Below are 15,486 nucleotides of genomic sequence, written 5' to 3'. Positions count from 1 at the left end.
ATATATTTAGGATATTATTGTCTTATCAAATTTATGTGGTTATCAAATATTTTATACCATTCTCTAGGTTGTCTTTTCAGTTTTTTGATTGTTTCTTTTGCTGTGAAGAAGCTTTTTTAGTTGTATGTAGTCCCATTTGTTTATTTTTGTTTTCATTGCTTGTGCTTTGGTGTCATATTCATAAAGTCATTGCCAGCACCAGCTTTTCCCTGTGTTTTCTCCTAGGAGTTTTATGGTTTAGGTTTTACATTTAAGTCTTTAATCCATTTTGAGTTAATTTTTGTGAGTGGTATGAGATAGGAGTCTAGTTTCATTCTTCTGCATGTGAATGTCCAGTTTTCCCAGTACCATTTATTGGGGAGACTGTCTGTTCTCAACTGAGTATTCTTGGCTTTCTTGTCAAATATTAGTTGACCTTACATGCATAGGTTTATTTCCTGGGTTTTCAGTTCTATTCCATAGGACTATGTGTTTGTTTTTATGCCAGTACCATATTGTTTTGACTACTATACCTTTGTAATATAATTTGAAATTAGAAGTGTGATACTTCCAGCTTCGTTCTTTCTTAGAACTGCATTGGTTATTCAGGGTCTTTTGTGATTCCATACAAATTTTAGGATTTTTTTCTTCTATTTCTGTAAAAAATACATTGGAATCTTAGTAAAGATTACATTGAATCTGTAGGCTACTTTGGGTTATATGGATATTTTAACAATATTAATTTCATTCAATTCATGAACATGAGGCATCTCCATTTATTTGTGTCTTCTTCAGTTTCTTTCATCACTGTCTTGTAATTTTCAGTGTACAGACCTTTTACCTCCTTGTTTAAATTTACTCCTATGTATTTTTTTGTTTTTGATAGTATTGTAAATAGGATTGTTTCTTTATTTCTTTTCAGATAATTTGTTATTATATAGAAATTATACCAATTTTTGCATGTTGTTTTGTATCCTGAAACTTAGCTAAATTCATTTATTAAGTCTAACAGTTTTTTGCTGAAGTCTTTAGGATTTTCTCTATGTCAAATTACATCATATGCAGACAGAGATAGTTTCACTTCTCCTTGTTTGATTCAGGTGTCTTTTATTTCTTTGCCTTGCTGGACTACTCTGGCTAGGACTTCCAGTACTGTGTTATACAGGGGTGGTGAGAGTGGGCATCCTTTCCTTGTTCCTGATCTTAGAGGAAAATCTTTCAACCTTTCATATTGAGTATGATGTTAGCTGTGGACTTGTCATACATGGCCATTACTATATTAAGGTAGATTCATTGTGTACCTAATTTGTTGAGAGTTTTATTTTAAAAGGAAGTTGAATTTTGTCAGATACATTTTTGCATATATTGAGATGACCATGTGGTTTTTATTTTTCATTCTATTAATGTGATGAATCACATTTGTTCATTTGCATATGTTGAACCATCCTTGCATCTCAGAGATGAATCCCACTTGCTCATGTTGTTTGATGCTTTTAATGTGCTGTTCATTTTGGCTTGCCAGTATTTTGTTGAGGATTTTTCTATCTATATTCATCAGGAATATTGGCCTGTAGTTTTCTTTTCGATCAGTGTCCTTATCTGGCTTTGGTATCAGGCCTTGTAAAATGATTTGAGCATGTTACCTCCTCTTCAGTTTTTTGGAAGTTTGAGAAAGATTGACATTAGTTCTTTAAATATTTGGTAGACTTCATCAGTGAAGCCATCTGCTTCTGGGCTTTTTTGTGGGGCTGGGGGGAGATTTTTGGTTAATGATTCTATCTCCTTACTCACTATTGATCTGTTCAAATTTTCTACTTCTTTATGATTCCGGTCTTGGTAGGTTGCATGTTTCTAGGAATTTATCAGTTTCTTCTCAGTTGTCCAATTTTTGGTGTATAGTTATTCATAGTAGTCTCTTTGGCTCCTTTGTATTTCTGGGTATCAGAGTAACGTCTCTTCTTTAATTTATAATTTCATTTATTTGGGTCCTCTTTTTTTCTTATTATAGCTAAAGGTTGTCAGTTTTATCTTTTCAAAAAACCAAGTTTTGGTTTCGTTAGCCATTTCTGTTTTTTCCTATTTCATTTATTTCTGCTCTAATCTATTATTTCCTTTCTTCTGCTAATGTTGGGATTAGCGTGATTTTCTTTTTCTTATTCCTTGAGGTATAATATTACGTTTTTTATTTGAGATCTCTTTGCTTGATGTGTACTCATTTTGCTATTTTCTAGGAATTTTGAAGTTTACCACCTACATTTAGGTCTCAGATTCATTTTGAGTTAATTTTTGTATATGCTATGAAACATGGATCGAACCTCATACATTTGAATGTGGATGTACGATTATGCCAACACCGATTTTGAAGAGACTGTTCTTTTCTCATTGAATTGTCATGGTACTCTTGTTGAAACTTACTTAGCCACAGATAGGTGAATCTATTTCCGGGCTGTTAATTCTATTTCATTGCTCTGTATGCCTATTCTTTTGCTAGTCCACAACGTTTTGATCATAAGGTTTTGATAGTAGCTTTGTTTGTAGTAATATTTGAAATTGGGAAGTGGGCGTCCTTAAATTTTGTTCTCCCCTTTTCAACATTGTTTTGGCTATTTGAAGTCAGTTGCAATCCCATATGTTTTTTTGCACCTGCTTTTCCATTCCTGTTGAACAAGGCCATTGGGGTTTGCATTGAATCTGTAGATGTCTCTAATGTTACCTCCTGAACAATATTGTCTTCCAACCCATGAACACAGGATAGCTCTCCCTTTATTTAGGACTTTGTCTTAGTCTGTTGGGCTGCTGTAACTAATACCATAGACTGGGTAGCTTATAAACAATGGAAATTTATTTCTCACATTTCTGAGGTTACAGTGCCACCATATTTGGTGAGGGCCCTCTTAAGGGTTACAGACTTTTCATTATGTCCTCACATAGCAGAAGGAGCTAGGGGTTTCTCTGGAGCCTCTTTTGTAAGAGCACCAATCTCATTCATAAAGGCTCTATTCTCATGACCTAAGCACTTCCTGAAGACCCCATCTCCTAATACCATCACATTGGGCATTAGCATTTCAACATAAGAACTGGGGGGGACATAAAATATTTAGACCACAGCAGACTTCTTTATCTATTAGCAGTGCTTTATACTTTTCAGTGTATAAGTCTTAAACCTCTTGATAAAGTAATTACTACGTATGTTATTGTTTTTGATGCTATTGTAAGTGCAATAATTTTCTTTTTCACATTGTTCATCGCTAGTGTGTAGAAATACATTGTTTTTTTTGTGTATCTTACATTTTGGTTTAATTAATTAAGAGTTTTTTTATGGTGCTTGGAATTTTTAGTATTTTCTACATGGAAGATTATGTCACCTAAGGATAACAATAGTCTTACTTACTTCTTTCCAATTTGGATAACTTTTATCTCTTCTCTGTCTATTTTGTGCCAAATTGCTCTTGCTAGAATGTCAATATATTGTTTAGTAGAAATGGCAAAAGTGGACATGCTTGAATTGTTCTTGATCCTAGGGGAAAAGTTTAAGTGTTTCACTATTGAATTTGACATTGGCTGTGTGGGTTTTTCATAAAACCTCTTTATCAGGGTGAAGCAGTTACTTTCAATTCCTAGTTTATTGAGTGTGGTTTTTTTTAATCATGAAAGGGTGTTAGCTTTTGTCAAATGTTTCTTTTGTGTCAAATGAGATGATTATGTATTTTTTCCCTTCTATGAATGTTGTGCATTGTAATTTTTGATTTCCACATGGTGAACCACACTTGTACTCCTGCAATATATCCCACTTGGTCAGGGTATATATATTTTTTTAGTATGCTGCTGGAATAATTTTGTACTTCTATTATTGAGAGTATTTGCATTCAAATTGATATTAGCCCAGAGTTTTCTTTTCTTGTTATTGTCTGCCCTTGGTATCAGGGTACTACTGGCTTCATGAAATGAGTTTTAAGAAGTGTCCCTTCCTCTTCTATTCTTTTGAAAGTGATGGAGAAAGATTTCTTTTAATAGTTAATGTTTGGTAGAGTTCACCACTGAAGCCATTGGGTCCAGGGTTTTCTTTATTGGAAGATCATTGATTACTGATTTGATCTGTTTGTTACATGCCTGTTCATATTTTGTGTTTCTTCTTGGGTCAGTTTAGATAATTTATATTTTCATCTATTTCATGTAGGTTATCTAATTTTTAACATACTATTGTACTTAATATTCTTATAATCCTTTTTATTTATGAAAGATATATAGTAATGTCCTCTACTTTAATTTCTCTTTTTTTCTTTGTCTAGATGTTTGTCTTTTGTCTAAAGTTAATATTGCTTTTCCAGCTTTCTTTTGATTCATGTTAGCATGGTATATTTTTCTCCATCCCTTTACTTTTAGTCTATCAGTGTCTTTATGTTTAAACTGGGTCTCTTGTAGATGAGATATAATTAGATCTTTAAAAAATTCATTCTGACAGTCTCTGTCTTTTTTTTTTTTTTTAATAAAGTCCTTCAATCAGTTCTTTCTTTCTTTATTTATTTATGGCAGTGTTGGGTCTTCGCTTCTGTGCGAGGGCTTTCTCTAGTTGCGGCAAGCGGGCCTTACACTATCGCGGCCTCTCCCGTTGCGGAGAACAGGCTCCAGACGCGCAGGCTCGGTAATTGTGGCTCATGGGCCCAGTTGCTCTGTGGCATGTGGGATCTTCCCAGACCAGGGCTCGAACCCGTGTCCCCTGCATTAGCAGGCAGATTCTCAACCACTGCGCCACCAGGGAAGCCCAGTCTCTGTCTTTTAATTGGTGAATTTAAACCATTGACTTTAAAAATGATTATTGGTGGAGTTGGATTAACATTTACCATATTTGTTACTGTTCTGTATTTGTTGCCCCTTTTCTTTGTTTCTTTTTCCTCTTCTACTTTTTTGCCTTCTCTGGTTTTAATCAAGCATTTATATGATTCCATTTGTTTCTCTTAGCATATCAATTATAATTTGTTTTTTACTTTAAGTGTTTGCCCTGTAGTTTGCAGTACACCTTTATGACTAATCCAAGTCTACTTTCAAATAATGCTGTACCATTTCATGGGTAGTACAAGTACTTCATAATAGAATTCCCAAATTTGTCCTCTCTTCCCTTATAAAAATGCAGTAATTTATTTTACTCATCCATAAGCTTTTGAACAAGCTATTGTCAGATCAGTTAAGAATAAGAAAAATAGATTTACTATTACCTTCTTTTATTCCTTCTCTAGTGCCCTTCCTTTATTTAGATCCAAGTTGTGGACATGTATTGTTTTCCTTCTTTATGAAGAACTTCTTTTAATGTTTCCTATAAGTCTGGGTTTCTGGTGACAGATTCTCTCAGTTTTTGTTTTTCTGAGAAAGTCTTTGTTTTTATTTCAGTTTTGAAGAATAATTTCATGGAATTCAGTATTTTAGTTTGGTGACTTTTTTTTTTTTTTTTTTTAAATTATTATTTATTTATTTATTTATTTTTTGGCTGTGTTGGGTCTTCGTTTCTGTGCGAGGGCTTCCTCTAGTTGCGGCAAGTGGGGGCCACTCTTCATCGCGGTGCGCGGGCCTCTCACTGTCGCGGCCTCTCTTGTTGCGGAGCACAGGCTCCAGACGCGCAGGCTCAGTAATTGTGGCTCACGGGCCCAGCCGCTCCGCGGCATGTGGGATCTTCCCAGACCAGGGCTCGAACCCGTGTCCCCTGCATTGGCAGGCAGATTCTCAACCACTGCGCCACCCGGGAAGCCCCGGTGACTTTTTTTTGTTTCAATACTGTGTTTAAAATCATTCACACTATTCTCTTGCTTGCATGGCTTCTGAGGAGAAGTCTGATTTAATTCTTTTATTTTTAATTTTCTTCCATTTTTTTATTGTGGTAAAATACACATAACATAAAATTAATCTTAACCATTTCAAGTATACAGTTACGTCGTATTAAATACATTCATGTCTAACTGTTATCATCATTCACCTCCAAAACACTTTCCTTGTGGGAAGCTGATACTCTGTTTCTACTAAACAATAAGTTGCTCTTTTCCCTGCAGCTCCTAGCATCTACCCTTCTACTTTCTATCTCTGTGATTTTAACTAAATATCTCATATAAGGGGAATCATACAGTAGTTTTCTGTTTGTTTCTGGCTTATTTCACTTAGCAAAATGTCCTCAAGGTTCATCCATGTTGTAACATATGGCAGGATTTTCTTCCTTTTTAAGAACTAATAATATTTCATTCTGTGTATATACAACATTTTGCTTCTCCGTGAATGCATTGATGGCCACTTGTGTTGTTTTCAGTTCACTATTGTGAATAATGCTGCTTATAGGTGTACACATGTCTCTTTGAGACCCTGCATTCAGTTCTTTTGGGTATATACTCAAAGGTGGATTTGCTAGATCATAATAGTAATTCTGTTTTGATTTTTGTTTTTTTTTTGAGGAACTGCTACTGTTTTTCCACAGTGGCTACAACATTTTGCATTCCCACCAACAGTGTACAAGAGTTCCAATTCACCACATTCTCACCAGCACTAGTTATTTTCTTTTGTTTTCATAGTAACCATCCTAATGGGTATTTGGTAGTGTCTCATTATAGTTTTGATTTGCATTTCCCTAAAAATTAGTTATGTTGAATATCTTTTCCTGAGCTTATTGGCCATTTGTACATCTCCTTTGGAGAAATTCCTAGTCAATTTCATTACCCATTTAAAAAAAAAAATTATTTATTTATTTATTTATTTATTTGGCTGTGCTGGGTCTTAGTTGTGGCATGCGGGTTCTTAGTTGCAGCATGTGGGATCTAGTTCCCTGACCAGGGATCGAACCCAGGCCCCCTGCACTGGGAGCATGGAGTCTTAACCACTGGACCACCAGGGAAGTCCCTCATTGCCCACTTTTTTTTTTTTTTTTTTTGTTCATTGCCCATTTTTTAATCTGGTTGTTTGGTTTTTTTTGGTATTGAGTTTTAGGAGTTCTCTATATATTCTGTATATTTATCCCTTATCAGATATGTGACTTGCAGATATTTTCTCACATTCTGTAGGTTACCTTTTAACTCTATTGCTATTGTGTTTTGATGCACACTTTAAAAAATTTTTTTGATGAAGTCCACTTGTCTGTTTTTTTCTTTTGTTTCTTGTACCTTTGGTGACATATCCAAGAAATCACTGCCAAATCCAATGAAGCTTTTGCCATAAGTTTTCTCCTAAGAATTTTGTAGTTTTATTTCTTACATTTAGGTTTTTGATCCATCTTGAGCTAATTTGCATGTATGGTGTTAGGTAAGAATCCAATTTCATCCTTTTGCATGTGGATATCCAGTTTTCCCAGCACCATTTATTGAAAAGGCTGTCCTTTCCCCATCGAATAGTGTTGACACCGTTGTCAAAAATCATTTGGCCATATATGTGAGGACTTATTTCTGGGCTGTCTGTTACATTGGTCAGTATTTCTGTCTTTATGCCAGTAGCACACTGTTTTGGTTACTGCAGCTTTGTAGTAAATTTTGAAATCAAGAATTGTGATCTTTAGCTTTATTCTTTTTTAAGACTTCTGGCTATATAAAGCCCCTTGTGATTCCACATAGATTTTTAGCATGCATATTTCTGTTTTGCAGAAAATGTAGTTGGGATTTTAATGTTGATTGCATTGAGTCTATAGATTGTTTTGTGTAGTATTGACATTTTAACGATGTTACGTTTTCCAGTCTATGAACATTGGATGCATTTCTATTTATTTATGTCTTCTTTAATTTCTTTCAACAATGGTTAAGTTAATTGTAAGTTAATTCCTGCATATTGGTTAAGGTAATGGTTAATTAATTGGTTAATTCCTCAGTATTTTATTCTTTCTGATGCCTTTGTAAATGGAATTGTTCCCATAATTTTCTTTTCAGGCTTTTCATTGTAGTGTATAGAAACGCAGCTGATTTGTGCATTGACTTTGTATTGTGCAACTTTGCTGAATTTATTTATTAGTTCTTAACAGTTTTATTTGTGGAATCTTACTGTCTGCGTATGAGATCATAGCATCTCTGAACAGAAGTAATTTTCCTGCTTCTTTTCCAATTTGGACGCCTCTTATTTCGCTTTCCTGCCACAACGCACTGGCTACAACTTCCATTACTGAGATGAAATGGCATAGTTGTATGTGGGCCCATCCCTGAATTCTGGCAATAAACCCCACCTGCGCATGGTATATGATCCTGTTAGTAAGCCCCTGAGTTTGGTTTGTTAGTATTTTGTTGAGTTTTTCATCAGTGTTGATTAGGGATGTGGATCTATAGTGTCTTATGGTGTCTTTGTCTGGCTTTTGTGTCTGGGTAACGCTGGCCTCAGAGGATGAGTTTAGAAGTGTTACCTCCTCTTCACCTTTTTGGAAGTGTTTGAGAGGATTGGTATTAATTCTTCTAACTGTTGTTAGAACTCACCACTGAAGTCATCCAGTCCTGGGTTATGACTGTGTTGTTTAAGATCTCTATTTCCTTACTTACCTTCTATCTGACTCTTCTATCCACTATTGTGAGATATTGAAGTCTCCAAATGTTATTGTAGAAATGTATATTTCTCTTTTGAATGCTGTTAGGTTTTACTTCAAAAGTTTTCATGGTCTGATATTAGGTATGTAAATGTTTATATTTACATTACATATACTTGCTGTGTTAAACCTTTTATTAGTATATATTGTCCTTATTTGTCTCTTATACCCTTTCTTGATTTTAAGTCTATTTTATCTCTTATGAGTATAACAACTCTTGTTCTGTTTTGGTTACTATTTGCATGGAATATCTTTTTCCATCCTTTCATTTGCAATCTGTTTTTGTATCTAAGTGAGTCTCCTATAGACAGTACGTAGTAGGATTATGTTTTTTTATTCATTCTCAAATCTCTCTCTTTTGACTTGAGAATTTAATACACTTATTTATTTATTTATTTGTTTATTTTTGGCTGTGTTGGGTCTTCATTGCTGCGTGCAGGCTTTCTCTAGTTGTGGCTAACGGGGGCTACTCCTCATTGTGGTGCGTGGGCTTCTCACTGTGGTGGCCTCTCTTGCTGTGGAGCATGGGCTCTAGGCGTGCGGGCTTCAGTAGTTGGAGCACGTGGGCTCAATAGTTGTGGTGCGTGGGCTCTAGGGAGCACGGGCTTCAGTAGTTGTGGCTCACGGGCTCTAGAGCACAGGCTCAGTAGTTGTGGCACATGGGCTTAGTTGCTCCATGGCATGTGGGATCTTCCCGGTCCAGGGCTCGAACCCGTGTCCCCTACATTGGCAGGTGGATTCTTAACCACTGCGCCACCAGGGACGTCCCCAATCCATTTACTTTTAAAATGATTATTGATAATGCAGAATTTACCAATGTCATTTTGCTGTTTGTTTTCTTTATGCTTTATAGCAGTTTTGTTCCTCATTTCCTTCATTATAGTCTTTTTTGTGTAGTTGACTTTTTTGTAGTTAAATGTTGAACTCTTTTTCATTTCCTTTTGTGTATATTCTATAGTTATTTTCTTTGTTGTTACCACGGGAATTACATTTCACATTCCTAAGTTTATAACACTCTAATCTGAATTTATACCAACCTAACTTCTACACCATATGAAAACTCTCCTTTAACAGCTGTATCCCCACCTCTTTCAGTTGTTGATGACATAAACTTGCTACTTTATAAATTGTGTGCCCCAAAATATAACTAATAATTAGTTTAAATGAATTAGTCTCTTAATTTATATAGAAAACAAAGTGTGGCGTTACAAACCAAAGTTACAGTAATACTAGCCTTTAGACCAATTGTTTTTTCTTAAGTATATTAGACTCTTAAGTCATGTATAGAAAAATTGCTGTTACAATCTGATCTGACAGTGGCAGCAGCTTCTGTCGTCCGTGTGCTTACCTTTGTTGAGGTCTTTATTTCTCTGCATGCAGCTTCACGTTACCTTCTAGTATCCTTTCACTTCACCTGCAGGACTCCCTGAGCAGTTCTTGCTGGGCAGGTCAGGTGGTCACAAACTCCCTCAGCTCTTGTTTAGTTAGGAAAGTCTTCATTTCTCTCTCACTCTTGAAGGGCAATTTTGCAGGTTATAGGATTCTTTCCTTGCTCTTTCTTTTCTAGTACTTATCACCTTATCACAAAATATGTTTTTGTAATGATGATTGTTTATTGTTTGTATTGTCATTTATTCTCATTTTCTACCTTAGAATATAATTTCCAAAGAGTCAGGGAGTTTGTAGATTTTGATCACTTATGTGTCTCAGACTCTTAGAATAACTCTTAGTATGTAATAGACTCTCAATAATTACTTATTGAATAAATAGGTACATGAATGCATGCATATATGACTGTGTTCATCATCTTAGTTACCATGGCCACTACTGTAGTCCAACCTCATTCTCTTTTCAGTATTGTTATAATCATTTATCTCTTTGTAGAGATTAAGAATTGAGTTAGTCAAATGACTAACACTATATTATATGGGTAGAGTTAAATAGAATATTGAATGAGTAAACACATTTATACATACATATACATATATATGGTATAAAAAGCAAAATAATTCCATTGTTAAAAATTGTATGATGTCAATTGCCACATACTCTTAAGTTCACTGCAATAGGTTTTCCTTATTTATATAAGATAAATTTTTACATTAGGTTTTTGGCTGAAAAGAGTGATTTAACATTTGGAAAATTGCTTAATTTTTTAGTGGAATAGAAATATTAGACACATGGTCTATTTTATATTTCAAAAGCCAATTTAAATATTGTGATATAGTAGTTTAGACCCATGATAAAATATAAAATATTTTCTCAGTTTCATCTCTAGACACTGAAAAAGGACCCAATCCATGTGCAGACCATAGTTGTGAATCTTCCAAAAGACTATCTAAGGTATGTTATGTGAGGTGAGAAAAAAGAGGAAATGGTGAACATGCCCAGGGTGTGAGTAAGCATCTTAGCTATTTATAGAACACACCACCACCCCCCGCAACACACACACTTAGGGAATTCAACAATAAAAATAAAACTTCATCAAATAACATCAAATAATAAATGACGAGAATTTAGTGGAGTTAATATTTTTATGAAATGCTTTGAGATTTAGCATGTTGTAACTGATTGTATTAGGAAATAGGATTTTCCCATTTATATAGCCTTGTTTGCTATTGCAAATTAATTTATAACTAATAATCCAGAAGAATTCTCTCCATGTTACTGTTATTAATCCTAAATAATAAATTTGATCTATACTGTTTATTAACTGTTTTCACATTGCTCTATACTCAGCATCTTGTATCTATGCTTAGGGTGAAAATTATGCTGTAACTTCTTCCAGCAGCAATTTAATTTAGTTTTGTCTTTTACATTATGCTTAACATATTATTCATGCTCAGTAAATTTATGGCAGATTTTCCTACTTCAGATTACTCTTCAATGACCCTGAACACTTCATTAAAAATAATATTTTAAAATATTTGGACTACAATGTAATTTACATTTTATGATTGTGAAAATTTTCTGTTAAAATCATAGATAATGCATATTTATAGGTCAGTATCTGTTACTTTTGCCCAGTGAAATTGACAGGGGGATGATTTCTTAATTTGTACTCACTAAGCCTCCTGAAATGTAGCTTAAATCATCTATTTATATATAACCAGATATTTCCATTTAAAAGAGGGGTTACCTCTCATCCCAGGGATATATTTTTTCCTTTACTTTTGAAATAGGAGTTAAATTTTAGGGCATTGAGAACAGAAAGCAATCTTATTTTTTCTAATTCTGTTTCTTAATCCATGAGTACTATTTTAATTATTATTTAGTATAGCCCACAAATTTTGTTAATATTTTGTTGAAATTTAAAATTTTCAAAGTACTTTTATTTTATTTTTTTATTTTTTTTATTTGTTTTTTCTTTTTTTTAATTTTTTTTACATCTTTATTAAAGTATAATTGCCTTACAATGGTGTGTTGGCTTCTGCTTTATAACAAAGTGAATCAGTTATACACATACAATATGTTCCCATATCTCTTCCCTCTTGCATCTCCCTCCCTCCCACCCTCCCCATCCCACCCCTCTAGGTGGTCACAAAGCACCAAGCTGATCTCCCTGTGCTATGTGGCTGCTTCCCAATAGCTATCTATTTTACATTTAGTAGTGTATATATGTCCATGACACTCTCTTACCCTGTCACATCTCACCCCACCCCCTCCCCATATCCTCAAGTCCATTCTCTAGTAGGTCTGTGTCTTTATTCCCATCTTGCCACTAGGTTCTTCATGGCTTTTTTTTTTTTTTTCCTTAGATTCCGTATATATGTGTTAGCATACTGTATTTGTTTTTCTCTTTCTGACTTACTTCACTCTGTATGACTGACTCTAACTCCATCCACCTCATTACAAATACCTCCATTTCATTTCTTTTTATGGCTGAGTAATATTCCATTGTATATATGTGCCACATCTTCTTTATCCATTCATCTGTCGATGGAGATTTAGGTTGCTTCCATGTCCTGGCTATTGTAAATAGAGCTGCAATGAACATTTTGGTACATGACTCTTTTTGACCTATGGTTTTCTCAGGGTATATGCCCAGTAGTGGGATTGCTGGGTCGTATGGTAGTTCCATTTGTAGTTTTCCAAGGAACCTCCATACTGTTCTCCATAGTGGCTGTATCAATTTACATTCCCACCAACAGTGCAAGAGTGTTCCCTTTCCTCCACACCCTCTCCAGCATTTATTGTTTCTAGATTTTTTGATGATGGCCATTCTGACCGGTGTGAAATGATATCTCATTGTAGTCTTGATTTGCATTTCTCTAATGATTAATGATGTTGAGCATTCTTTCATGTGTCTGTAGGCCATCTGTATATCTTCTTTGGAGAAATGTCTATTTAGGTCTTCTACCCATTTTTGGATTGGGTTGTTCGTTTTTTTGTTATTGAGCTGCATGAGCTGCTTGTAAATCTTGGAGATTAATCCTTTGTCAGTTGCTTCATTTGCAAATATTTTCTCCCATTCTGAGGGTTGTCTTTTGGTCTTGTTTATGGTTTCCTTTGCTGTGCAAAAGCTTTTAAGTTTCATTAGGTCCCATTTGTTTATTTGTGTTCTTATTTCCATTTCTCTGGGAGCTGGGTCAAAAAGAATCTTGCTGTGATGTATTTCATAGAGTGTTCTGCCTATGTTTTCCTCTAAGAGTTTGATAGTGTCTGGCCTTACATTTAGGTCTTTAATCCATTTTGAGTTTATCAAAGTACTTTTTTAAATTTGTCTTGAGATATCTTCTTTGACCCATGTGTTAGCAGTGTGTTGTTTAATATCCATTGATTTCTGTTTAATTACATTATGATCTGAGAGCAGACATTGTATGATTTCTGTTCTTGTTAATTTGTTAAAGTGTGTGCTGTGGTGGAGAATATTGTCTGTCACGGTGAATGTTCCATTTGAGCTTGAGGAGAATGTGTATTCTCCTGATGTTGTATGACTGAGTCTATAGAAGTCAGTTATAACAGGTGATTCATGGTGGTGTTGAGTTCAATTATGTCCTTAGAATTCCTTCTTTTTTGTGGCTGTGTAAGATTCCATTATATGTATAGGCCACAGTTTTTTATATATCCTTTCAACCACAGATGGACTTTTAGGTTGCTTCTTTGTCTTGACTACTGTGAATAGTGAACATGGGAGTGTAGATATCTCTTTGAGATCCTGATTTCAGTTACTTTGGATATATACCTAGAAATGGAATTGCTAGATCATATGGTAATTCTATTTTTAATTTTTTGGGGACCTTCCATACTGTTTTCCATAGTGGCTGCATCAATTTACATTTATTCCAATAAAGTATAAGGATTCCCTTTTCTATATATCCTTACCAACACTTTCTGTCTTTTGTTTTTCTGATAATTGTCATTCTGACATGTGTGACGTGATAGTGCATTGCGGTTTTTATTGCATCTCCCTGATGGTTAGTTCTGTTAAGAATCTTCTCATATACCTGCTGATTGTATGTCTTCTTTGGAGAAATGTCTCTTCAGTTCCTTTGCCTATTTTAAAATTCAGATCATTTGATTATTATTATTATTATTATTATTTTGCTATTGAGTTTTATGTCTTCCTTATATATTTTGGAAATTAACCCTTTATCTGATACAAAGTTTACAAATACACTCCCATTTCATAGGTTGCCTTGTTGTTTTCTTGTTCATTTCCTTTTCTGTTCAGAAACTTTTTAGTTTGATGTAATCCCATTTGTCTGTTTTTGCCTTTGTTGCCTGTGTTTTTTGGTATCATATCCAAGTTTTCATTGCTAAGGCCAGTGTCAAACTTTTTTTCTCGCTATTTTCTTCCAGATATTTTACAGTTTCATGCCTTACATTTAAATCTTTAATATATTTTGAATTGATTTTTGTGTACGGTAGAAGATAAGCGTCCGATTTCATTCTTCTTCATCTGGAAAAATCGTTTGCCCAAAACCATTTATTGAAGAGAATATCCTTTCCCCATTGTGTATTCTTGGCTCTCTTGTGTAAGACCAGTTGACAGTATATGTGTGGGTTTATTTCTGGATACTCCATGCTGTTTCACTGGACAATATATCTGTTTTTATGCCAATACCATATGGTTTTGATCAATATAGCTTTGTAATGTAATTTGAAATCAGGACATGTGATGACTCCCTCTTTGTTCATCTTGCTCAAAATTGCTTTGACTGGGATATTTTGTAGTTCCAGATGAATTTTAGGGGTTTTTTTTTCTGTTTCTGGAAAAAATGCCATTGGGATTTGGAAGCAAATTGCAATGAATGTCGAAATCCCTCTAGGTATTCTGGACCCTTTCACAATAGTCTTCCATCTGAATGTAGGGCATCTTTACATTTATTTATTTAAAAAAAGTTTCTCTCATCAATGTTTTTAGTTTTTAGTGTACACATCTCATCTTCCTACTTAATTTTACTTCTAAGTATTTTATTCTTCTTGCACTCATGTTAATGGGATTATTTTCTTGATATCCTTTTTAGATAGTTTCTTGCCAGTGTGTAGAAATACAATGATTTTTTTAATGTTGATTTTGTATCATGCAGCTTTACTGAATTTGCTTATTCTAAGAGTTTTTGTGGAGTCTTTAGGGTTTTCTGCATATATGAACATTTCATCTGAAAACAGATGATTTTACTTCTTCGTTTCAGATTTGGATGATTTTTATTTGTTTTTCTTTTCTAATCACTCTCTTTAGGACTTTCAGTACTATATTGAATAGAAGTAGCAAGACTGGGCATCCTTTCTTTGCCCAGATCTTAGAGAAAAGGTTTTCAGTTTTTCACTTTTGAATGTGCTGCTAGCTGTGGAATTTTTCTATATGGACTTAATTATTATATTTTGGCAAGTTCCTAACATTCCTACTTTATTGAGAAGTTTCATTATGAATGGATGTGAAATCATGCTTTTCTACATCTATTGTGATAATCATATGATTTTTATTTTTCATTCTTTTAATGATTGATTTGTGTATGTTGAAACATCCTTGCATA

General features: G+C 34.3%; 1 protein-coding gene across 4 annotated transcripts in view; it reads left to right on the top strand.

Annotated features, from left to right (window-relative positions):
* Positions 1–15,486, top strand: part of ZPBP (zona pellucida binding protein) — a 100,425-nt gene that overhangs the window by 35,498 nt on the left and 49,441 nt on the right. For all 4 annotated transcript variants that reach the window (XR_014266922.1, XM_082473271.1, XM_082473269.1 and 1 more), the window contains one exon: positions 10,773–10,849. Coding sequence is in view for 3 of the 4 variants with exons in the window: in XM_082473271.1 (XP_082329397.1) it covers positions 10,773–10,849 (77 nt within the window). In the remaining variant the exon portion in view is untranslated. The remainder of the gene's footprint in view (positions 1–10,772; positions 10,850–15,486) is intronic.

This window comes from Balaenoptera physalus (genome assembly GCF_965194825.1).
Source record: "Balaenoptera physalus genome assembly, chromosome: 8".
Classification (NCBI taxonomy): Eukaryota; Metazoa; Chordata; class Mammalia; order Artiodactyla; family Balaenopteridae; genus Balaenoptera; species Balaenoptera physalus.
Note: the sequence above shows the minus strand (reverse complement) of the source record. Positions and strands in the feature narration are given on the sequence as shown.